Source organism: Vulpes lagopus, chromosome 8 (assembly GCF_018345385.1).
Source record: "Vulpes lagopus strain Blue_001 chromosome 8, ASM1834538v1, whole genome shotgun sequence".
In the NCBI taxonomy this organism is placed as follows: domain Eukaryota; kingdom Metazoa; phylum Chordata; class Mammalia; order Carnivora; family Canidae; genus Vulpes; species Vulpes lagopus.
In genome coordinates, this window is record NC_054831.1 from 73,507,241 (window position 1) to 73,532,679 (window position 25,439).

A 25,439-nucleotide genomic window follows, 5' to 3' on the forward strand; every position below is an offset into this window, starting at 1 on the left:
ATTTCCCCAGGCGGGGTTGAGGGCGGGGCCTCTACGGGAGCCGGGAGGGGCCGAGGGCGCTCCTCTCGCCACCGCGAGGTGCGGCTGTGCCTGAAGCGGTAGCATTGGGTCTTCGGAGGCTGCTGCCTCGGGGTCGCGCTTTCTTCTTTCGTCCCGGTCCCCCGAGGAGTGCCCTGCGCTTGACGCCGCGCCTCGGGGTAGGCACGTGGGCGGGGGCCCCCGGCGTGAGGGGAGGGGGGCGAGGGCGGACCGCCGCGCGCGTGTCCCCGTCTGCGGAGCGGGCTCCGGGGACCCGGGGGGGCGGGGGAGCTCCGGGGAAACCCGAGCCCGGGAGGGGTGCGGGGGGAGGGCGGGGCTGCTCGGAGCGGAGAGAGCGGGGAGCGCCGCGGTGACCTGTCGGTGCAGCGCGGTGCTGGGAGCATCTGCTAACGGGGGGCGCGGGGGGGCGCCTCTGGGTTCGTGGAGGGAGAGACGGAATCGTGGCCGGACGCTGCTGAAATTGGGGGGAAACCGACGCAGGAGGAGAGGCGCCTCCGTTGAGCGTAGGAACCCCGTGTCCCAGCCCTGCCGGACCAGCAGCCTGGAAGCCTGCAAGCCTGCAAGCCTGCGGCCGGACTGCCCGCCCGTGTCGCCGGGCCGCGAGGCTGCATTCCCGAATCCTACTCCAGGCAGGTTTGCAAATTTGCACGATCACTTAAAAAAAAAAAAAAAAAAAAAAAAGCTCTTTTCTCCATCACTCCGTCGCGACGTATCAGAGGGCGAGCAGACCCGTAGAATCGTAGAAGCGTTTAGAAGCGTTGAAAAGTTCACTTCCGTGCGTGCGCGTCTTCCGAAGAGTGGGATGCTGGCTGCCGAGAAGGACGCCTCTGCCCCCCCCCCCGCCCGGCCTCGCTTGCTGCGGCCGCGCCGGCCCAGCCCCAGTCGGCGCTGTGTCCGCCCAGGGCGCACGTTATTTTTAGGGACCTCGCTGAAAAACCTGCACACTGGCAGGGTCCGTGCCGGCGGTTGAAGGTTAGGTGGAGGTGGGAACCTGCACGGACAACAGGCCTCTTCAAAAAAAAAAAAAAGAAAGAAAGAAAAAAGGATTGGTGAGGATAATTGCAGGCTCCTCTGCCTTTTTTTTTTTTTTAAAGATTCATTTATTCTATTTATTTATGATATACAGAGAGAGAGAGAGGCAGAGACACAGGCCGAGGAAGAAGCAGGCTCCATGCAGGGAGCCTGATGTGGGCCTGGATCCTGGGATCATGTCTTGGGTGAAAGGCAGATGCTCAACCACTGAGCCCCCCCGGGCGTCCCTAACTGTTCGTTTTGATTTGACCTAGAAGTAAACAGGTTGCTGCTGGAGGAAAATGCTAGCACGGATGGGGTGCATTGAAGCAAGGCTTTTTTTTTTTTTCTGTTGAAGATAAGAATTGATGGGTGCATAGAAGATTAAGTAGCAACTGGGACTATAGTCCTTCTGGGAGGAGTCCTCTGTTTAACGGCCCAGGAAACGAGTTGCAGAGGTTGAGGCAGCTGTGAAGCATTAATACAGAACTGGTTATTTGTAGAGAAGCAGCCAAGTTTGTAGACTTAAAACACCACAGGGAGGGAATTTGTTACAGATGTCTGTTCCTCGGGCTTTACGTACACTTTGGAAGTGGTGAGTTCATGGCTTTTTTTTAGTATTACGGCTGATTTTTAAGTTGACTAGCTACACAGTTTACACAGTTTAGTAGTCCCAAATAAATCAACATTACAAACACGCTCCAGTATTTTGAACGGACGCAGCTAAATTCCCTTCGATTATTCTTTTAGCCACCGTGTTTGTCTTTTCACTTAGCCAATGAAGTGTTTATACTCGTTTCTTCGATAAAACCTTTTACAACAGTGGAAATAGTTGCTTTTTCTCACGCAGGCCTAAAGATACCAGTAGCTAAGTGACTGTGGGGGAAGGGCTTTATTGTACGATTCCAAATTAAATAATGAAGAAACCTTTCCGTCTCTGAATCCCAGAACGTGACTAATGCGTCTAAATTAATACTTCCGTCTGCCTGCTGGTTTTATCCACCTGGATGTCTTACCAACATCTCTAACTCAGTGTGTCCATATTTGAACAGTGTACTACCCCTTTCTCCTGATGTCCCAATGTCCTTTAAGAACATCTCCTTGGAATTAGCTTTGAAAACCCCTTCCCTAGACACTGGTTTGAGACAAGTAATAAAGTTTCATGTGCAAGGAGTTAAGTCTGTTTCCTTGCTACTGCTACCACCCTGGACCAAACCTATGGTATCTCTTGCCTGGGCTATTGTAGGAGGTTCTTTACTGTGTCATTACTATAGGACTGTAACCAATTAGCCTTCCCAAGGGTAATTAGTTCACAGCCCAAACTAAATGTAATGATCATAAATCACCAAGTAGTGTAATTTCAGTAAAACATTAGTTCCCTCTCTGCTCCCCCAACCCCCTCATCTGCCGGAAAAGAAAAGAAACTCCGTGGCTTTCCATAATTAACAAATTACAGGAAGTCTTGATTATCTGAGGATAATTGTCAGTAAAGGAAAATTCACTTAAAGTGGATCCATCTGATGTGGATACCAAACTTGCACCATAACAAAAGAAGGAATGATCAAAATACCTTTTTATTTTTTATTTTTATTTTTTTCAAAATACCTTTTTAAAAAAAACTAATTTTTTAAAAGTTTTATGATTATAACCAAGGCTATTAAATGTAACTATACTAATTGATTACTTGTTCATTATAAGTCATTATAAGGCTTTTCTGTGTAATTATTCTGAAAGAATATGGAATGGCATCATAGGCAGGCCTCGGCATTTGATGCTTGACTTTACACAGTCATAAAGTTACTTTTGCAAATATTAATCCTTTCCTGCTTAATTTCTTTCAAAATGCCTTTTTGGAAAGGTCTCAATCCAATCATTAACTGTTCCAAGTGTCTGACCTTGGTCAATCAGAAGCTTCACTTATGATTTGAGCCTCTACACCTTTTATTCGGTCGAACATGAATGATGTTTACAGTACTCAACTTTTACTTGGGAGAGTGTTACCAACATGTTGTATCTTGTGATTTTTGCTATACTTTGCAATCTCAGTAAACTGCAGGGATTCCAGTATGGTAATAACTTAATGAGAAGCCTGAGTGCAAGCTCCCCCTTCCACTTAACCTGAATCCAGGGGTTGTTACTAATACTGAAATACCCAAGATTGTGAAAATGTAACTGTTTCTCTTCCTCCCTTCAGTGGAGAATTCTAAGTGCTATCCCCAAGAGGAGCTCACATAGTAACAAGAGCTTGTGGCATGCCACTTGGAGTTGTTGGGTGCTTTATTTGCCCTGAAATTTGGAGGAAGGAGCAGATGTCCAGCTAAATCTGCGTTAGCCCTTGAAAATGTGTTTGCAGACGTTAATTTTTTTTTTTTAAGATTTTATTTATTCATGAGAGACACAGAGAGGCAGAGACACAGGCAGAGGGGGAAGCAGGCCCCATGCAGGGATCCTGATGTGGGACTCAATCCTGGGTCTCCAGGATCAGGCCCTGGGCGGAAGGGAGCACTAAACCGCTGAGCCACCCGGGCTGCTCTGCAGACGTTAACGTCATCCATTACATGGTAGTTTGTTTGCAGGGGTTTTTTGTTGTTGTTGTTGTTGTTGTTTTGGAGAGGGTGGGAGGGAAAGGTTGATGACCACAGAGCTTGCCAAACTCTATTGTAATTTCTTAACCCTTCCCTATTAGTGTCTGTTTTTCCTGTGGTTCTACGTGAAATGCTTTCCCTGACTTCTTGGTATCTAAGTCATATCTTAATATGAAATGGTTTCTTGGTAGTAGTAGCCTTTTCACAGTCTGCTACTTTCCCTGCCTCCCAAGTGGATGTGATTTGTTGCTCACTTACACTCTGGTATTGCGTTATCTCTATAATAGGCATTTACTCTTCTGGTTCTTTGTGAGTTGAACTATGAGGTCCCCAAGGGCAGGGTTACATTGTCAGTTTGCATTTAGTGTGTGTATGTATGTGTACTCAAACATGTGAACTGCCCATGTTCATAGAGCCAGTTAGCCTCCTGCCTACCACTGTATGTCAGTTCTAAGAATCCTGTGATGTTTTCCCTCACAAAAGGTTTTGGTGCCCTGGAAAAATCGTACAGTTAACACATCATAGACCTTCAGTGTTCAGACCAAACTAAATCCACATAAAACAGATTATGTGAGTTAAAACAGTAGAACACGTTAGGTACACAGGTATTTGAAGTATAACACACATTATAGCAGTCTAGCAGCAAAATGTAGATGACTTGAAATTCTAGCTAATGAGGTGGATAAAATTTACATTACACTTTACTTTTAAATCTAAAAATAGCGTTGAGTCAGCTCAGGAGAACTCTATCACAGTAACTGAGACAAGGGTGCAGCATGCAATGGAGCCTTGTTTCTTTCTGCACTGCCTTCCTTGTAGGGACTGGTCCCCAAATGGCACCACTTAGCTTCTGGTTTTGAAATGGTGCTAGAAATAATATTCTTTTTGTTTCAGTAGTATTTTTTATTTTTTAAAAAAATATTTTTATTTATTTATTCATGATAGGCATAGAGAGAGAGAGAGAGGCAGAGACACAGGCAGAGGGAGAAGCAGGCTCCATGCCCAGAGCCCGACGTGGGACTTGATCCTGGGTCTCCAGGATCACGCCCTGGGCCAAAGGCAGGCCCTAAACCGCTGAGCCACCCAGGGATCCCTGAGTAGTATTTTTTAGATGATTTTATAATCCCGAACATTTTGCGAATCACAGAATAAAGAATATACCTTTGAAATCACCCTTTAACCACATTTTTGGGTTATTTACACTGTCAGCAGATTGCTACAAAATACCGTTGCCTCTGGGGGCTGATTGCATTCCAAGTAATTACCCTGGAGAGGCCCAGCCCCGTTTGCTACTTTCTTTCTTTTTTTGTAATTTATGTGTGTAGTTTTTTTGTCTTTCTAGCTCTCTAACATGCTACTTTAAATATTTTTTAATATAATCTGTTGGGAACAGCTGTTTATAGCTTAACATTTGTTGACCAAAAATTCGTCTTCTGATTACTAAAACTGTGTTGTAATGGAGTTTAACCTGTTAAATGAGGAGTAACAGATGAGGGACCATCCTTCAGAACAGTACTTGCTCACCTTTTGGCCATCAACAGTCCCTTTGACAATCTGAGAGAAACTAATAAAGATAAAAAAAAAAATTTTTTTAATAAAGATAAAAATTTAAGGGAATGTAGCAGATAATTTAAATGTTTTAAAGTTGTACGTAAATTTGAAAGAGCTGGTGGCTCCTTTGCCCCTAAAGATACTCACCTGGGGACGACCGGGGCTTTTTCAAAAGGAGGTAGAAATCTAACTTCATCCAGGCATCATGCACCATTTTAGACAGATTACGTTGTGCACTCAGGTCACTTGGGTGCCTAAAAACTATTTTCTCTTACGTAATAGACTTAAAAGCAGAGGAAATATTCCTTCTGTGACGTATATGTTACTAATAGCAGGGAGTGGAAATCTGGAAGATAAAAATCTAGGTGGAGAAAATTCTTTTATCTGGGTGTAGAGACCGCACAGGCAGGATCACTAGCCAACCTTTGACTGTAGCTATCGTTTGTTTTCATCTCGGTCAGCATACTACTTTGATCGCCTGTAACAATGTAGATTATTTGTCATATGTAAACCAATGCTGGTTAAAAGTTTACCAGGAATAACTGCCTCTTTTTTTATGCTTTGGGCATATAGTCACTGTTCTAAATGACTGTCTCTAAATAGCCATGTAGGTTACTGCTTTATTAACTTTTAAGCTTCTGTTCAGATGTCACCAAACTAATGGGGACTTTCCTGATCACGCCATAAAGATACCACCACCACCACCACCACCACCACCACCACCCCTGCACCTTTTCTACTCTTCTTACCCTTCCGAATCTTTCTCTGTAAAATTTAGAGTCTCCAATATAAATTTTGTATATTGTTCCTCATTTTTCTCCCACCAGAAAGTAAGCTCCTGGAGGGCAGGGTCTTTCTGCTGTCCTAGTGCCAAGGACACAACCTCAATGCCAGTGGGTCTGCCACAGGGTGTGTTAGCCAAGTTACCTAAGATACACAGTCAATGTTTGTTTTTCATGAACATTATCACAGTTTGTGCATACTTCTTCATGGTTTAAAAGAGTGTGAAAATGTATACATGTTTCTTTCTCTCGTCTTCATTAAGTGGTTTTTATTTCTTTAGCATAAAATTGCTTTTTCTTACCTAAGTCCTCAAGTTTTGCTTCTTTGCCAAAGTCCCTACTGGAAATTGAATTCCTAGGTTTGCCCACAAAATACTCTGCAAACAACAATGTTGATTACATCTTCATAATACAACAGAAATACATTTAATTTTACAACAGAAATAGATGTTGAGTGTCAGGCAAAATAAACACCCAGAGGACAGTAAAATGATTGCTTGGATACAGTGGTGCTGCACATTACTATCCTGTTGAGATCAAAGGAAAGCTCTTTGAACTAGTCTCCTAGGCTTTGCCAATCTTTGGACCTAACGTGGCTTTCAACAACCCAACTCTTTGTCCCTTGGGGATTTTAAGACTGCAAAGGTTGTTGTTGTTAATTGAGATGTAATTCACCATAAAATTCACCTTCTTAAAATTGTAATAGTCCATGGTTTTTAGTGTATTTGCAAGATGGCGCCCCACCATCACCACTATTTAATTCTAGAACATTTGTCATCAAAAAGAAACCCTATACTCCTATGTAGTTATTTCCTAGTCTCTCCTTACCCCAAGTCCCTTGGCAACCACTATCTGCTTTCTGTATCTCTGGATTTGCTCTTCTGGATGGAAGCATACAATATTTGGCCTCTTGTATCTGGCTTCTCTCACTTAGCATAATGTTTTCAAGGTTCCTCCATCTTGTAGCATGTATCAGTACTTCACTATTTTTTATGGGTGAATGTTACTCCATCGAATGGATATACCACATTTTCTTATCTGTGCTTCAGTTGGTAGACATTGAGGTTGTTTTCACCTGAGGCTATTTGAATAATACTGTGATGCACGTTTGTGTACAAGTTTTCATAAGAGCATATGTTTCACCTCTCTTTGGTACATACTGGGAGTGCAATTGCTGGGTCATATGGGACCTCTGTTATTAACCTTTTGAGGATTGTTTTCCAAAATGGCTACACTGTTTGCATTCTTTCCAGCAATGTATGAGGGTCCCAGTTTCTCCACATCCTCACCAACACTTTTTTTTTTTTTTAAGATTTTGTTCATTTATTCATGAGAGACACAGGCAGAGGGAGAAGGAGGCTCCATGCAAGGAGCCCGATGTGGGACTCCAGGATCACGCCCTGGGCTGAAGGCAGGCGCCAAACCGCTGAACCACCCAGGGATCCCCAACACTTTTTATTATCCAACTTTTATTGTAGTCATCATAATAGGGATGAAGTGTGGTATCTCATTGTAGTTTTGATTTGCCTTCCTCTGATGGCTAAAAGTGCTGAACATATTTTCATGTGTTTATTGGCCATTTGTGTATCTTCTGTGGGAAGATGTCTATTCAGATCCTTTGCCTATTTTTAATTAGGTTGTCTTTTAATTGTGTTTTAAGAGTTTTTTTGCATATTTCAGATACAATTCTATCAGATTTGTAAACTGTTTTTCCCATTCTCTGGGTTGTTTTTTTTACTAATTTGAATGTAAAACACAAGTTTTTAATTGTGATGAAGTCCAATTTTTCTTTTTGTTTTTTTTAAAGACCTTATATATTCACGAGAGACACAGAGGGAGAGAGAGGCAGAGACCTAGGTAGAGGGAGAAATAGGCTCCCTGCAGGGAGCTCCTGCAGGACTCGATCCCTGCCTGATCTGAAGGCAGACGCTCAACTGTTGAGCCACCCAGGCATACCTGAAGTCCAGTTCATTTGTATTTTCTTTGATTGCTTCTGCTTTATGTGTTAGATCTAAGAGATTATTGCCTACCCCAAGATCATGAGGATTTACACTTACGCTTTCTTCTAAGAGTTTTGTAGCTTTTAGCTCTTATATCTTTGATCCATTTTGAGTTAATTTTTATATACAATGTTAGGTAGAAATTCATTTTCTTCTTTTTTTTTTCCTAAATATTCCACCTATTTACAGAGAGAGAGAGACCTCACACATGTGCAAGCAGGAGGAGGAACAGAGGGAGAGGGAGAGAGAATCTCCAGCAGACTATGCTGAGTGCAGACGCCAACACAGGGCCCAATCCCATGGCCCCAAAATCACAACCTGAGCTGAAATCAAGAGTCGGACGCTCAACCGACCAGACCACCAGGCACCCACGAGGCTCGTTTTCATTCTTGTGAATGTATACATCTGAGCCCAAAACACTCCCTTGAAAAGGATATTCTTTACCCCCCTTGAATGGTGGTACTCGTTGACCATAAATTTGTGATTTTAATTCTGGACTCTGTTCTGTCAGTTTATATTGTCTATCCTTTTGCCAGTACCCACACCATCTTGATAGCTGTGGCTTTTATAGTAACTTTTGTATTCAGGAAGTGTGAATCTCTTACCTATGTGCCAAGATAATTTTGAAATTGAGCTTAAGTTAAATAACGACAAGTAGACAAGGAATCATTCTTCAAAATAAGTCTCAGCAGGCCCCAAACTAACCTAATTCTTAGGAACAGAATGGCCCTCTAGACTAACCCAGTCAGATCATTTTTTTCCTCCCTTCATTTATTCAGCAGTGATTTTAGGGAGATTCTATACCAACACAACTGTGAGCAATGTTGAACACTGGACAACGTAAAAATCTAGTGTCCAGGAGATGGTTTTGGAAATTTCATCCCATGTAGGAGACATCAAGGTTTTCAGCCAGAGTTCTGATGGTAGGGTTAGGACACTCTTAAGAAATGTTAGAGGCAAAATTTTTAGGGCTTGCAATGGATAAATTATAAGTCGGTGAAAGAGAATAAGGGATTGGAGCTACCTCTATTTCTAGCTTGGGGATGATGGGTAGGTGAAGTCGATGGGCAGATGGTAGAGGAGTAGACTGCACAGGGTTGAATAAATACACACAGTAGTGTCATCTGGTCTTTCAAGAAGTCCAGCAAGGCGGAAGGAGAGAACAGGGTCGTGAAAAGGTTAAATGTGTTTGTTTTGTTGGTTGTATTTTAGGATGGAGCATACTTAACTGTCTGGGATAAAAAAAAATTGCAAATGTGATGGGTGGTTTAATTATTACTGTAGATCTCAAAAGAAACAAAGACATTCTTTCCTCAAAGACAGTTGGTAGGAGAGATGATGTTTGATGATCTGTATTTTCCCTGGAGCTACCATTAGAAGGTAGGTATTAAGGAACTTTACAACCTAAGAGTAGTTAAAGGGTTAGAGTAGCCACTGAGAACTGTAGGTAAAATAACAAGGAAACAAAAAATAGGAATGAGAAAGACAAGACAGAGGATGGGTTCAGGAAGTCTAACAGCTAAACATCAGTTCCTAAAAGAAAAAAACAGAGAAAATAGAGGGCAAGAGATTATCAGTGAAATATTTCATGAAAAGTTCCCCATAAAGAAGCACAGTATAGATTCCAGATTGAAAGGACCCATTTGACAAAACAAGGGTAGGGGATTGAAGGGACAAACTTACAGGGGCACCTGGGTGGCTCAGTCTGTTAAACGTGCAACTTTTGATTCCATCTGATCTCAGGGCTGTGAGAGCGAGTCCCGCATCGGGCTCTGAGCTCAGCTGGGAATCTGCTTGAGATTCTTCTCTCCCTCTGCCCCACCCCACTTGCGTGCACTCACGGGTTCTCTCTCTCAAATCTTTAAAGAAACAAACAAAAGGCATAAACTTCCAGTTATAAAATAATTAAGACACAGGAATGCAATGTATGGCATAGGGAATATAGCTAATAATATTGTAACAAGTTTGTATGATGACAGATGGTAGTGAGATTTCCTGGGAGTGACTTCATAATATGTGTAAATGTTGAACCACAATGTTGTACATCTGAAACTAATATAATATTGTATGACAACTACATTGCAGAAAAAAAAAAAAAAAAGGAAGGACCTATTTGAGTACCCAATATAATATCAGTATGAAGATGTAACTACAAGTTTCCGGAGAAAGAAAATAGGCCACAGAGAGAAGGGATCAGGAATCAGAATGGCTTCCGATTTCACAGCAGCAACACCAAAAGCAAGATAACTGAGCAAAGCCTGCATATTTCCAGCAGAAAATTATTTTCAGCACTTATTTCTATATGCAACCAGGTAATTCAATCCACTATGAGGGGCAGAGAAAGATTTTCAGACACTCCGGGTACAGAAACAGGAGAACAAGCCAAGAATAGAGGATGTAGTAGTATACAACAAATGCGGTGTCCTCATGGAGTGGTTTATTACGGTTCCATCTCACAAGGCAGGTGGGTGGGCGGCAGCGGCACATGAATGAACTCCAAGCCCCTGACAGACGTCTGCCTCGGGCGCATGCAAACAGTGCAACATGGGCAAGCGCAAACACGGGCGACCGAGGCGACACGGGACACGGAACACGGAACGGGGAACGAGGCTGGGCTGACGGGTCCCTAGAGAGGGGCCTGCTCTCCCCAACCCTTACGGGCAGGACAGGAAAAATAAGATTTGTACTTCTTGTAAAATGCCCATTTGCTGGGTACTTTCTTTCTCCTTATCTTGAAAAATAATAAAAAATAAACACACGGGAAAAAAATCTCAAAAAAAGGAAAGTTATAAAACTCTAAGAAGGCGAGAGATGGGAGGCCAGGAGAAGCCCCACCTGGGGCCAGGGACATGCTCTTTCCACAACAGACCTAGTGGTACTCATCAACTCATGTACAGCTGTGACTTCAATACATGGTAAAACTTTAAAGTGAAGGATGCCTCGGTGGCTCAGCAGTTAAGTGTCTGCCTTTGGCTCAGGTCCGGATCCCAGGGTCCTGGGATCAAGTCCCGCATCAGGCTCCCTTCATGGAGCCTGCTTCTCCCTTTGCCTGCATCTTTGCCTCTCTCTCTCTGGGTCTCTCCTGAAAAAATAAATAAAATCTTTAAAAGACAAACTTTAAAGTGAGTGAGCAACTACAATATGAATGTGTTTAATTCTGCTGAATTGCACATTTTGAAATTATTAAAATGGTGTATTCATTTATCACAAGGTTAAAAAAAAAAGTTATATAGGAGGTAGAAACAGCCAGCTCAAACCACTCCTACAGTTTAGCTGTAGAAGATAGATAAGGGTCAGTAGTTAAGGTGTGAGAATGAGGAGTGGTATACAATTTTTCTGTTGTTTTCTCCTTGGAAAGTTTTTAAATTTGGAGTCAGAAAATCCAAAAGTGTCTAATGTAAGTGCCTAGTGCCCTGCCCAGTAGGAGCTTAGCTAACTTGGGCTAAATCTAACTGTGATGGCTGTAGGTTCTTTCCTGGATGTTTTCCTAGGACCTTGGCTTTTAAGTTCCGTCTAGGGCAGGTTTTCCAGGTTCACGTGACAAAAGCAGCTTCGATGACAGATAAGTTTTTCATCATTTAAGTACTTTGACCAGTGGCCTTTGGACAAATGTTTAATTCAGAAAAATAAACGTAGCCTAAACAAATCTTATTATCTTACAGCGTGAACTTCGTGCTTGAAGACTATAAAGACTAGTTTGAAAATGGAGAACCGAGAACCAGCGGATCCTTCTCAAAATACCAAACAGTCTATTATCTCAGAGGAGGTATAAGTTCTTTTTCAGTTCCCTTCCCTCTCCCCACAGAGAGCTGAGTTTAAATGAAATGTATAAACTGTGGTTTCAGATGCTTATGTTTAATTCTTTTCTTTTTTTGTATTTAATTCATAAAGACCGTTTTTTTTAAAGGTTTTATTTATTTATTCATGACACAGAGAGAGAGAGAGAGAGAGAGAGAGAGAGAGAGAGGCAGAGACACAGGCAGAGGGAGAAGCAGGCTCCATGCAGGGAGCCCGACTTGAGACTCAGTCCCGGGTCTCTAGGATCAGGCCCCGGGCTGAAGGCAGCGCTAAACCGCTGAGCCACCTGGGCTGTCCTGTAAAGACAATTTTTAAACATTATTCCTGCTCCCTTTTTAGGACATTTTGCTCTTGTGTGGGAGGAACAGTGTTGCTCTTAATTATATGTGCTAATGAAATGGAGGCTGTTTCTAAAGTGGATTTTGGCAATTCAAAAATACTCAAATTTTATTCAGTTTCCCTGGGTAGAAGAATAAGTCCTATTCTTGAGTTTTAGAATTTTAGACATTACATACTTAAGTATCACATCTTAGCTATTTATGGTCTTGATATAGATGTTTAAGAACAATAAGAATCTAAGTTGTTAGTTGTCAGAATTCCAGAACTAATGTATGCGTTAGTTACATTGTTATTTGGTTTAGCTTTTAATAAGTCTCTTTCTGCAGGAACCATTGCAGTGGATAAATTTTAAAACTTTCATCTTGGAACTCTGATCTTGACACCTTCCTGCAGTTATTTACGATTTAAAAATCTTTCCATGTGGTCTGTGAATAGATCTGCTGGTAATTTTTAGGTTGCTGCTGGCCAGAAGTGAAAGATAGGATAGTAAGAAAAAGGCTACTGCTCTATGTCCACAGTGAAACTCTCCTGTCAGTTCAGTATAGTGACATAGGTAAGTTAGTTCTGGTAACTGAAACTCCATGTCTAGGCGGAACAATCCTGGGCCACTTGTCTCAGATGGGGTGGGAAACCCATGTGTCCCTGGAAATGCAGTCATTGGACATGGTGTCTTTCCATGAGTCTCTACCTGCTAAACACACCTATGTTGACGAGCTCCCAGCTCCGAGGGTAGAACACTAGGTCCCAGAAAAATCCTCATTCCTCGGTCCTCACTCTCCACCCTCCTACCCACCACCTCAAGAGTTTTTCAATTATCATCGCTTTTCACTTTTCAGTATCACATCCAAAAAAGCAGCAGAACCACCCTTCAGGGAAAAAAAAAAAAAAACCCTTTCCTTACATTGAACTTGAAAACCTGCACACAGACTATTGGGAGGGAAACGTCATTACTGGGAGGGCCAGGCAGAGAAAATCTGAAAGAAAACAAACCTTCTAAATAAAATCCTCAGTTTGAAAGTCTCCCAACTTAATGTCTCCTTTTAGTTAATTTCAGAAGGAAAATGGGTCAAGCTTGAAAAAACAACATACATGGATCCTACTGGTAAAATAAGGTAAATTGTTTTTTTCCATTTTGTAAAATGCTTGGTATTTGGATTCTCAGGGTCACTGTTTAGCATTTGGCATAAACTCTGATAGCTTCCTCATTGTAAACTTGATCTTAAATGAAAACTCTAATCCAGTGTCTTCCCATTGTCAGAATGTTTGGATTGCTTATAATCTCTGGATAAAATTACGTTGTCAATTTGTTATAGCAACAAATCAGGAATTGATCTTAACACCATTCTCCCTGAGGAGATTTGTATGAACCAGAAATTTTGGGCCAAGCCTCATTTAAGCTGATAAAGCAGTAGAATAATTAACATACCCAGCTGCCTCCTTCTGGTGACACCAGTTTTAAATTTGTAAATTAGAAGGCCTAAGGAGAGAATAGTGCCCGGTTTGAGGTAAAATTTACATCCTTTAAACCTTGCTCATGCAAATGTGAATGGGGGGGGGGGGAAGTTTTGCAAAACATTTCACAGTAACCAATTGCCATAAAGATATGACACTCTCCAACCTAAGTAATCCCACTCCAGAGACTGTTTGGAGTCAGATTTGTGCATGAAAAAATGTTCATCAAAATTTAAAAAGACAAAAAACAAATTGAAAGCACCATAACCATTTTTAAAATTGGGAAACAATTGTTACAATGCAACATAATAAAAGCGTATGGGGGAATATAGACAGTGATATTGCAACAACTTTGTATGGGGACTACACTTACTGTGGTGGCCATTTTGTAATGTGTACAGTTATTGAGTCACTGTTGTACACCTCAGATACAATATTGTGTATCAAGTATTCTTCAACTTAAAAATGGAGAAGCCATTTTTTAGTGTATTCATTTGGTAAAATCTCTGTAGTTCTCTACAAAGCTGATCCTAAAGACAATCTAGCAATATGAGACAAGGGATTAAATTGATAACAACATTGGATATTGTATATATGTCTTTTAAATTCTTTCCAAATAATATGTAAGAAAACGCTAGAAGGGAAACGGGCAAAATATTAATGGCAGTTGTGTGGTAAACCTTTTCCTTTTGCTAAGCAGTCCGGTAAGGATACAGAGTTTCTTCTTGAGGAAATACATCTTATCATCCCTGTGAAAGTACACAGAGTTGCCAGTAACTGAAACCACTGTATTTTTTTTTTAAGATTTTATTTATTCATGAGAGACACACAGAGAGAGGTAGAGACATAGGGAGAAGGAGAAGCAGGCTCCCTAAGGGGAGCCTAGTGTGGGACTCGATCTCAAAACCTTGGGAATCGCACCCTGAGCCAAAGGCTCAATCACTGAGCCACCAGGGTATCCCTGAAACCACTTTAATTACATTTACTAAACTAGCAAAGATATTAATAAGGGCCAGTGTTGGAGAGCTGGGGGAAACAATGGGCTATCCATTGCACTATTAAATTAAAACTTCAAAATAAGAAAGCAGAACACACCACAGTCCAACAGTAAAAGTGTCCAGTAGAACACTTGACATGAGTTTAATGTACAAAACTAAATAGACAATAACTAGTGGCTACAGAAATGTGGCCAGCCTGAGCCTTTAGGAACACAGTATGCTCAAATACACTTGTATTTGTGAAAATGTAGACTGATTAGAATTCAATTTGTAGTGAGATGGTTTGGCTCTTTTCCCAATGAAGTTGTTTAAGTTTGTAACACAGATATGACTCTTAACGTTAATTGAGCTAAAGAGTAGGTGTTGGTTTACACCAACTCATCTCTTTACCTGACTCCTCTTCCTCTTCCAGCATTTCTTAATCAGAGATGTGCATCAGAATCCTCTGGAGGCTTCCCCCCGACCTGCCCCCAAAATACTCTCATCCAGGTCTCACCTCCAGGGTGTCTGTCTCAATAGTTGAGGGGTACACCCTTAAGCCTACCAAATACCCTGCACTCACGTGACCGTTTACAGCATGTTCACCTCCGTTCTTGCACGTGGAGGTCTTCCCCAAGACTTCAAGGCGCTCTTCCATAATATGTTGACATTTCATAGCAGAATGTCAGGCTTTGAAGAGTGAATCTCTGTACTTCCCTACCATAGGTCCTGATGTATAAACTTAGTTTTATCCATTACCCAGTATGTAAGCATGTCAGGAAAGATGAAATAGCAGCTAGAAAATCCTTTGTCCCACCATGTTATTCATGGATAAAGATATGGAATTGATTTTAGTTGTGTGAATATTGCCGGCAAAATGTGCCTTTATAGACATTCAGGACAGAGCCACAGTCATCCTTTGTTGCCATTCCTGTCTCTCGTGTTTGTTGACTAGGCTTACAGTATGTTATAGAAAAACAGGCTTTCCTAGAACAAGGACTCAAAAAATGGAGGAACTTAACTAGAATCAGAATTTTAAAGCTATAAGAAGTTTTTGAAATAACATACTGTTAATTACCTAGTTTTACAAATAGGAACACACTCAAGGAATTTGTAGGTATGGGGTTAGCTGGCAGGCAGATAGAGATTAAGATTTTCTGGCTCAATCAAATGTCCATCTTGCAGAGTCGCTTGAAGATTATTGGAGCTCTCAGGCATTCCTGGTCTAGGATTCCTTATAAATGCATTTATGTGTCCTTGCTCATGATTTATGGCTCATTACTGATTATTTTCCTTCATCTTAACCACTATAATGATGCTACTCTTTTTGTTTCCCTTTTCCTAGTGTATTTGGGTTGGCATCTTCAGTGCTGCTCCCAGCACTGTCTTCTTCAGTCTTTACAACTAACCTTAAGAGGCAGCAGAGAGAGCTATGCCAAAAGGTGTTTTGTCTCTTGCAATCTGTATTATTTACTGATCAGAATTGCTTGTTGGTTGGCTTCTTGTTACTAACAGGAATGTTGAGCAGTTGTGAGTTATCATAATAGTCTTTGGTTTTCATAGGTTCATTTTGACACATTTGCCATTAGAATTTTGGTGGAATGCTTAAAGATTTACAGTTTATAGAAAGGTTTTGTTTTGTTTTTTAACTAGATTAAATACCTGGATTTTTTCCATAGAAATGTGGCACAGTCTGACCCTTAAGGACGAGGAGGTCAAAAGTGCGAGGACCCTTCTGGGCTGCCCATCTCCTCATACCCACTCTTCTGTGGGGAGACCAATGTTGATGCTTTTCTATGCTAGTCCCCAGCACCACTTGGATGTCCTGCTTCTCTTAGATCCAAAGTTGATTTGCTTCTTCACTCCCATCTCTTATCACTGATCCTTTCTGTTTGTTTGTTTGTTTTTTAAGATTGATTTATTGATTTATTGATTTATTTATGATAGAGAGAGGGAGAGAGGCAGAGACACAGGAGGAGGGAGAAGCAGGCTTCATGCCGGGAGCCCAACGCGGGACTCGATCCCGGGACTCCGGAATTGAGCCCTGGGCCAAAGGCAGGCGCTAAACCGTTGAGCCACCCAGGGATCCCCGCCTTTCTGTTTAAGGCATAAGAGAGTGAAGGGGAATTTCCCTCACATGCCCTTCCCCTTCAAACACAATTGTACCCAGAACTGGATTTTAGGACAATGTTCCCAGAACGAAACAGCTAATCAGGCTGGAGCTATATAAAAGGGAGCAGGAACTTGCTGTTACTTATCTAACTTTTTCCTCTATGGATGATCTTACCCTTAGGTAAGACAGATCTCACACATGCAAAAGAGAGCACTTAGCCTAAATTTAATAATTCCTCAATTAATAAATGGAATGGTCCTGCTTTCTTAAATTGTTGTTTTAGGTCACATATCAATAACATCTCAGTAGTTCATGTTATGCTGAATATTTTTTGTTTTTAACAAAAAGGCTGGACTTTTCATAAAGGTGTAATCTGCACTGACTGTTCAGTAGCTTCATGGCTTAACTGACTGCTCACCTGTAGATTTATGATCCACACTGAAATATTTCCAGTGAGCGATTTGAAAGGCAGTTCAAGCAAACTACAGGCCTTCTCTTAGATATTCCTCAGAGTTGGATGAAGGATGGCATGTTTTATTTGGAAAAATTTTCAGAAGCTGCAGGAAAGCACGGTTGGCTTTTCCCATAGACTTGTATGGTTGTGGTCTTGACCATTATCAATAGTACACTTGCTTGCTTTGCATCCGAAAGTTCTGGCTGTGGACAGAAAACCCAAGAACATTCTCCCCTGTAATACTAACGATTTTGTTTTTTCTTCTCTGCCTGAACAGAACTTGGGAAACTGTGAAACGTACAACCAGGAAAGGACAGTCGGCTGATGGTAGGAGTGCAAACTCATTACAGCTCTTCATGAAGGAAGTCACCATGCATTATTGCAGGAGGCGGGCTTCTTTTTATTTTATTTTATTTTATTTTTTTATTTTTTTTTCTTCTTTTTATTTTAACCAAGACCTCAGAGCAGTTCTCTTCAACTATGACCTTTTATCTTTAAACCTACTTTTCCTTTTTGCAGTGCTATGTGACTAAATCAGGCTTGCTTTCTTTTCTTTTTTAATTTAAAGATTTATCAGAGAGCCCGCGTGAGCACAGGGTGGCTGGGGCAGAGGGAGAGTGAGTTTGCTGAGCTGGGGCTCGATCTCACAACTTTGAAATCATGACCTGAGCCAAAACCAAGAGTTGGATGTTTAACCACATGAACCACCCAGGCATCCCAATCAGGCTTTCTTGATAAATAACTTCTGGCTTGTTATCACGGCTCAGGACAGTGTTTTGGGGGATAAGGTATACTAATATTTATAGCCAAATACAAGTCAGTTTATTTTGAAGCCACATACTGTGTCTAACTATGACTTCTAGAAATACTTTGTATTCTGTTCAAAGGATCTGGGTGAGAGCCTTTAATTTGGAAAAATATTTGGCCCTACTTTATGATGGACCAGTTGCTTTATAAATTGGTGAGGACCATGGAATTAGGCAAAGATTATTCTATTCATTCATCTCACTGTCCCTCCCAGGCATAAATGCTTGACTACAAAGATTGAAAATCACCTCTGGTTGAAGGGAAGTTGGGCAGTAGGTCTTTGTTTTTCCCTTTCATGCTTCCTTTTCATTTTGTTGTCTGTTTTTACTGGAAGTAAACAGTAGCTGGCCACAGCTGCTGTCTTGCCTGCCAAGAAAGTCAGGGGCGAGGGGTTAGCCAAGAGTTCCTCGTAGGCAATTTGTGTTTTCCAGAACGCAATGGGGTTTTGTCTCTGTTTTAAGGCCACGTAAAAGGTTTCTTGGGAGAAAAGGTCCTTGATCCTAGGACAATCAAATCCAGTCTAGCTACATATTCCACAAACTGCAGTCCTGACTTGATTCACTCCTTAAAGGAAACATGAGTGCATGTAGACCAGGGTCACTTCATCAGCAGTCTGGCTTGCTGCAGGGTGAGACGTTTGTCTCTGCAGAGGTTAGCGTGAAGTGGGAATTTGTCCTTGACCTTGTGCTAAATGTTCACGGACGTTTAATTAGGGATTTCCTTGGTTTTTTTTCCTGGTCACAGGTGTGGCGGTCATCCCGGTGCTGCAGCGGACTCTTCATTACGAGTGCATCGTTCTGGTGAAGCAGTTCCGACCACCGATGGGAGGCTATTGCCTAGAATTCCCTGCAGGTGAGTTCCCGTGCCGAGAACTGCAGCGCTTGGACACTGAACACCTTGGCTACCCTCCCCCACCCCCCACCCCAGTTTTAAGTACAACAAAAGCATATTTGCAGTGAGGCACCACCGGTCACATTCTAGTGACACACTAAGCCTGAGAGGCGAGGCAGGGGTGGTGTCCCTGTCTCAGTCCACCCTTTCCAAGCCACCACTCAGCAGCATTCTTTCTAGCTTCTTTCTGAGTAATTGCTTTTTGCTAATTTGTCAGCTGAATTCATTTTCTGTCACTAGCAATCTGCCTCTGATAAGAAATTTACAGTAGTAACTAGGCCAGACTCCTAACTCCAAACACTATGAGTTTGATTGTCCTGTATGTACACAGGCCAAGGAAACTGTATTAATTTCCACTAGAATATTCTCTTGAGTTGCACAATTAAGTAGAGCTATCCTGAATTTGAGCTCTGTGTCATCATAGGACTTAACTGGGTTGTTCGCATCTGAAGAGATCACATCTCATTTACTTATCATTAGTGGTGTAGGTTTTGTACTTTCAAAGTCCAGCCCCATGATACCCATACCAACTTCTCATTTACCAGACATTTCACTGGAGAAATTAATAACTTAAAAAGTAATAGAATAGCCTCTATTTTACTTTTTCTTTGTGTTATTTCCTTTTAGGTAAAATAACCCAAGCTCTGCTGTCTTCCCCCATGGCCTCTCTAGTTACTGCTTCCTTAAGCACAGCAGCTGCCTACAGCCTGTCAGCCTCCCATCCTTCCCCCTCGCAGGTGATGCTCATGCTGGTGTTTCTCTCCAGGCCTCAGGATTGCTCTGTGAGGGGGGAAGCAAATAGGTGACACTGTTGGGTGAAGAAACTGAAGTGTGCCAGGCTTCATGGGCCAGGTCACATATCTGGGTCTGTAACCTATGCCAGTGACACAGCCCAGCCACTCATCCTTGCGGGAATCCGCACTGAGCTGCAGAACAACACGAGTGCTGAGTGGCTCATGAAAACAGTCGAGGTCTAAACAAGAGGAACAGGTGGCAGCTCACGGAACCTACTCAATCTGCGTAGCATTTTATTCTTTGGCCTTTGTTTCTTATAAAAGTTCCTCAATCTCTTTTACCCAGCCAGCCACTTTTCACAGTCCTCTGATTCTTCCCGTGTAGCTAAACAGCAATTATATCAGAAGAAGGAGAGGTTCCAAAAACCAGGGTTTCCCTAGCCCACCTCACAAATGACTTGGATTTCTAGGTCTCATCGATGACAACGAGAGCCCAGAAGCAGCTGCTCTTCGGGAGCTTGAGGAAGAAACTGGCTATAAAGGTGATGTCGCAGAGTGCTCTCCAGGTGTGTACTGCTACCCAGGTGTGCACTCAGGGATAGGCTCTTGAACATTGGTCAAGTGGTAGATTCTTGTGTGTGCAAAGGACTGTTGGGCTGTTCTTTATGCTCAGGATGCAGACGGCTTTTGTCTTGGTTAATTGACTGAAGGGAAATCCTAAGTAGATGTGGTCACCATCTACGAGTGAGCCTCCCATCCGCAGGAGAGCCAGTGTGAACAAGAAGGCCCTAAAGCTGGACAAGAAATGTGCAATTCGTTACCTTTCAGAGTTTCCCACATCCTGAGCTTTATGCTTTCTTAGCTCATCCACATGCCAAGCTCCTCACTGGAATCTTTTTCTTCATGTGGTGAAAGGAGTTGACAGCATGGCAGTACTGTCTTTACCCCTGAGACTTAACCCCTCAGACTTACCAAACTTAAGACCTCAGGGGGAAAGTACGAGTGCTGTCTACACCTGTGCTCTGCAGTCCTACAGCTGTGGTGAGCAAACCGGGCCAACCATCCATTATCCTGCACAGGTTCTGTGTCCGCTATGAATTATGAGCCCAGTTTTCTCCCAAAGACATTGAAGTAATGAAACAAATGGTACATGACTGGTGTCACTATGATCTGTTGCTTCTCTCCGTAGCTGTGTGTATGGATCCAGGCTTGACAAACTGTACCACACACATCGTGACAGTAACTATTAACGGAGATGATGCTGAAAATGTGAGACCTAAACCAAAGCCAGGTGAGTGTGCAGTGGCTCCGTGGAACATGGTTCTGTTGGGTTAAATATTGTTCAACTTGCTACTGATTCAGTCTGACTGGTCAGAAGAATAACAGGCTTGTAGATACTTCATCAGTACTCCAGGCTCTTTTCCTAATCTTGGGTCCTTTAGCCTTTTTCTTTTAGCACCTACTGATCTTTATGCTTTCTTTATAAAAGGTTAAATTGCAATATTTCCATTATTTGCTATGTGGAGTTTATTCCCACTTAACATGAGCCACAGGTCTGAGCAGTAAATAGTGAAAATCTTCAAAATCGCTGATTTCAGACTTCGTGTGTATGGTAAGAATGGCAGAAATAATTGTTAGAGGACAGCGGCTATTCTTCACAGAGTTTCGTACTTAGAGAAACGTTTCGGAAATTCCTTGCTATTACATTTCTCCGCAAGTTTGGACTTGAGCTTTGATGCCTCTGGCCGTCCCAGGTGGCCTCCCACCCCGCTGAAGGCGGTGCTCATGCACACACCAGTCATGTAGTGCCACCACACGCTGCCACTTCTCACCACCTCGGGTACTCCTGAATATTCCAGGCCACCTCACAGCTGATTGTAAATGCTCAGCGTTCACGTTGCAGATACGTGTATGATACACAGTGCAAGAGTTGGCAGTCTTCAGCGCTGACCGGAATTACCACGAGCCTGCAGTTCCACTCATGGGTTTACACCCAAAAAGCAAGGGCTCCAACAGGCACTTGACACCAGCATTTATAAAGCATCACTCACGGCACCCAAAAGGGGGAACCACCCAGTTCACAGATGAATGGATAAACAAAGCGCAGTGTACGTGCACAGTGGAACACTGGCCATTAAGGAGACCTGCTGGCACATGCTGTGACAGCAGGAATTCCGAAAGCGTCATGCCAAGTGTTTAGACCAAAAAGCATAAATAGGGGCGCCTGGCTGCCTCAGTCAGTAGAGCACGTGATTCTTGATCTTGGGGTCATGAGTTTGGGCCCCACACTGGGCATACAGCTCACTTTTAAAAAAGGGAAAAAAAATTTAAGCATAAATATTGCTACCTAAAACTCATATGGTCACAGAGGCAGAAAGTAGACGAGAGGTCAGCATGTCTGGGGACTGTTCACTGGGTGCCAAGTGAACTGTTCACTGGATGCCTTTTCTCTGTGAAAAAGTTCTAGAGAAGGACAGGGCTCAGGACTGCAGAGCAGTGTGAATGTATTTAATGCCACTGAACTATACCTTTAAAAGTGGTTAAAATGGTGAATTTTCTGTGTATTTTAACAGCTTAAAATACATACTTAAAATACATAACAGCTAAAAATATACATACGTATATATCCTAGAACAGTCTTTAAATTTTGCCAGTACACATCTGATTTGGAGAACAATAATTTGTGCTGTTGGAATGCTTTTCACCACCATGCACACAGATTAAATTAGGAGACCCAGGGTTCTGTGGAAGTTTTATGCCCATTTTGGGACATCTCGCACAAAAGTCTCCTGGTGTTTGACCGCAGTGCGCTCCAGTGCCCTCCTTCTGTTTGTTTTCAGGAGACGGAGGTACGTTACCCAGCTAGCAGTGGCTGACCATGTGTATGGCTCAGCGCAGTGGAAATGGCAGCAGGCATTTTGTGGTGTTCTGGTAGGCCCTCTCCTTCTTCAGCTTTGTTTTCACTCGCACTTTGTTTGTTTAGAATTTGTCGAAGTAATTTCCTTACCAAAGAATGACCTGCTGAAGAGACTTGATGGTAAGCATTCTTAAGACTATTCCCCAACTTCTTTGATTTTCCCCACCCCCACCCCCATCCGGTGGGGCACTTACTGGAATTCCATTTCTGTCATTATATTCTTGTTAAAGTCAGACACCTAGAGACTGTGGTACAACTGCAGTTAACCAACAATAATTTTCCTTTCTGGGTAGCAGAGTTTGAAAATACGAGCAAAATATTCTATGTCAAGTGAAAGCGTTCAGTAGGGTTAGGTTTTTTCCCTATAGAATAGTCAAGATCACATTCCTGCAGATTTGCCAAAAGCTCTCTACCTCAAATCTGTAATCCGTGGTAATGCAGAGACCTAATAAGTTGGTATCTCCTAGCTAATGCTCAACAATGCCAGCCTGCTGGATGGCTTCGCGTAGGGCAGAAATTAGAGGAGAATATAACAATATTCCTTCTATGAAGACTAAGGTAGATGAAGAGCAATATGCTGATATAATGAACCAAACTGGCAGTGTGACCCCTGGTAAATCACTTGTCGGGTAATTACGTCATGTAATTCCTGGCCAGCCCATCTCATAGGGATTTGGTAAAAAATAAATAAGATTATGCAGACAAATGTCCTTTAATGAAAGGACGGAGAGAAGCTCTGCAGGGAGCTCCTCGGTGGGGCTGGTAGGGCCCCATTCACTCACTTGTAAAAGAACAGATCATCTTTGTAATCTGGATGTTTTACAATTTTTACTTTGAAAAATAACTTGAAGCACTATTTGACCTGAGGCATTGAGGGCCATCTCTTCTGCCCCTTCCCTAAGAAACCAGTGGCTTAACAGTTCTATTTCCGATGCCGTGTTGCTTTAAAAGTATGAGCTTGCAAAAAGGACTGGGATTTCAGAATTCCCAGAAAGTTCCCTTCCTACTTTGCCGTCCTAAAACCTACACGTAAGGTAAAGAGCACCTTGGGGTCTGAGTTAGAAGCGCTCGCACGGAAGCAAGCCATGGTTTATCCAGAGAAAGCTGTGGCTGCGAGAACAGACAGCACAGCTCCAAGCGTCGGGTCTGCCTGGGTCTGAGGCTCAGCGGGCCACGTTTCCGTCACCAACTGGAACACGGTCCACGGCCTCTCCTGGCTCGTCTCCTAAAACAGGAGCAAGAGGCCCTGTCCCTGAGGAGGCAGGAGTCAAACGAGATGTTAGCACTAAGGGGCTTAAATGTTAGATGCTGTAGGTCTTGACTATGTTTTTATGTTAGAGAAGTATCCTCTCCAAGATCTTCCTTCTCGCTTCCATCGAGCTTAACGTCTAGCCTCAGAAGAGGGGAAGACAGCGAGGGAAGGAGGAAGGTGGAAAGGGCAGATCCGTAGAAAGAGGAAGGGGGAATTGAACCCTTTTAGAATCAGAATATAATAAACCATTTCTTTAGCAAGTACCATTTGAGAAGGTATTTTGGGATTAGTTTGCTACGAGGAATAGCTTTCCACACTTACAGGCACCTGCCATGTACAGAGGACCTCACCCTGCCTTCCAGGGTCATGTCTCTGAGCGTGTCCCTAAACTAGTGGCTAGGAAAACAAGTGACAGGAGCCCCAGTCTGATAACCTCCCCCTGAGCAAAACAGTTCCTGTTAAAGCTCGCTGTACAGTGGAAGGTTCCGAGACCCCACTGCTGCTAGAATTCCAGTCCTGACAGGCACACGACATGACATGTGCATGGAAAGCACGTATTCCCCGGCAGTGGAGGAGACCCAGGAACTCCCTCAGTGAGGGACTGAAGAATCACCTAGAGGGGCTATAAATGAAGTTAACCCTTGATCTGTGAGCTTAGAGCTGTGCTGTTTTAACACAAGCATCATCTCTGATGTGTGTGATCTTTGCTCGCTTTCTTGTTCTTTTGCTGGAAACGTAATCCTGCTTATGTATCTTTTCTTCTTCTGTCTTATTAGAGTTAAGACCCTTGAAGGTAGAAGGTGTCTCAGTCACCACTCTGTCTCCAGCATCCAGACTGACGACTGATCAGGGGGTAGTATGATCCCTGACTCCCTTCATTATCTAACTTGTGTTCTTTATTTCCTCCAGCTTTGGTAGCTGAAGAACATCTGACAGTGGACGCCAGGGTCTACTCCTATGCTCTGGCACTGAAGCATGCAAACACGAAGCCGTTTGAAGTGCCTTTCCTGAAGTTTTAAGGCCAAAGGACAGTAGCCATGTTTTTATAAACAAGACCACCAGGCCTCCTTCACTAAGACTTTGTATTCAGCTTAGCTTAATGTAGATTTGAAATTAGCTTTTTTCATTTAATAAAAGCCAACGCAGAATACATGTGGTGATATGGAATTGTGATTACAGGTAGGCTGTAGTCTTCATTTAAGTGCTAAATTCTGGCAAATATTGAGAAAGAACATAAATGCAGATACCTAGTTTTTAATCCAGTTTCTTTTTCTTTTTTTTTTTTAAAGCTCAGCTGTTACTTATCTAATCTAGTCCAACAGATAGAGAAGTATTTCTAGAGGAAAAATGACCTGAATTCCAAATTGGGTCAGCTGCTCTCAGCCTCAGCTGAAACTTCAACTAGGAATGCAAATAACTGCTTATTACTACATTAATGTTTAAACAAAGATTTTTTTTTAAAGACCTATGTAGGGACTTTGCTGTTGTTCCTAATTATCTTCTATATGGAATTAATACACATCCTTGCATAGCAGAGTGTAAAGTCAACATAGAACAACATCTATGAGAAGCAGATGTTTACATTTGGCCAACGTCCTCCTGCCCACCTACGTACTAAAGGTTAACAAACGCTTCAGCAATGGAAAACGGTTCACTGTAACGAGGTTAAGAAGCCAATGAATATACAGGGCCCTTCTCTCAAGCAGGTGTATATGCTTTAGAATTTCATTTCCTATC

The 25,439-nt window shown here is 42.5% G+C and overlaps 1 protein-coding gene across 7 annotated transcripts; it reads left to right on the forward strand.

Moving 5' to 3' along the window:
* The first annotated feature begins 30 nt into the window (after positions 1–30).
* Positions 31–24,850, forward strand: NUDT5 (nudix hydrolase 5). 7 transcript variants are annotated; one of them, XM_041765457.1, is made up of 11 exons: positions 31–197; positions 10,054–10,280; positions 11,631–11,734; positions 13,150–13,217; positions 17,379–17,428; positions 18,653–18,760; positions 20,004–20,099; positions 20,723–20,824; positions 22,374–22,382; positions 22,517–22,570; positions 24,612–24,850. In XM_041765457.1, exons 3-11 carry the CDS (start codon positions 11,672–11,674, stop codon positions 24,719–24,721), a joined length of 660 nt encoding a protein of 219 aa, XP_041621391.1. In that variant the 5' UTR covers positions 31–197; positions 10,054–10,280; positions 11,631–11,671; the 3' UTR covers positions 24,722–24,850. The 7 variants fall into 7 exon arrangements, with proteins under 7 accessions (XP_041621391.1, XP_041621390.1, XP_041621394.1 ...); XM_041765462.1 differs by lacking the exons at positions 31–197; positions 10,054–10,280 and adding exons at positions 12,560–12,658; positions 15,880–15,976; XM_041765456.1 differs by lacking the exon at positions 10,054–10,280.
* The last annotated feature ends 589 nt before the right edge of the window (positions 24,851–25,439 follow it).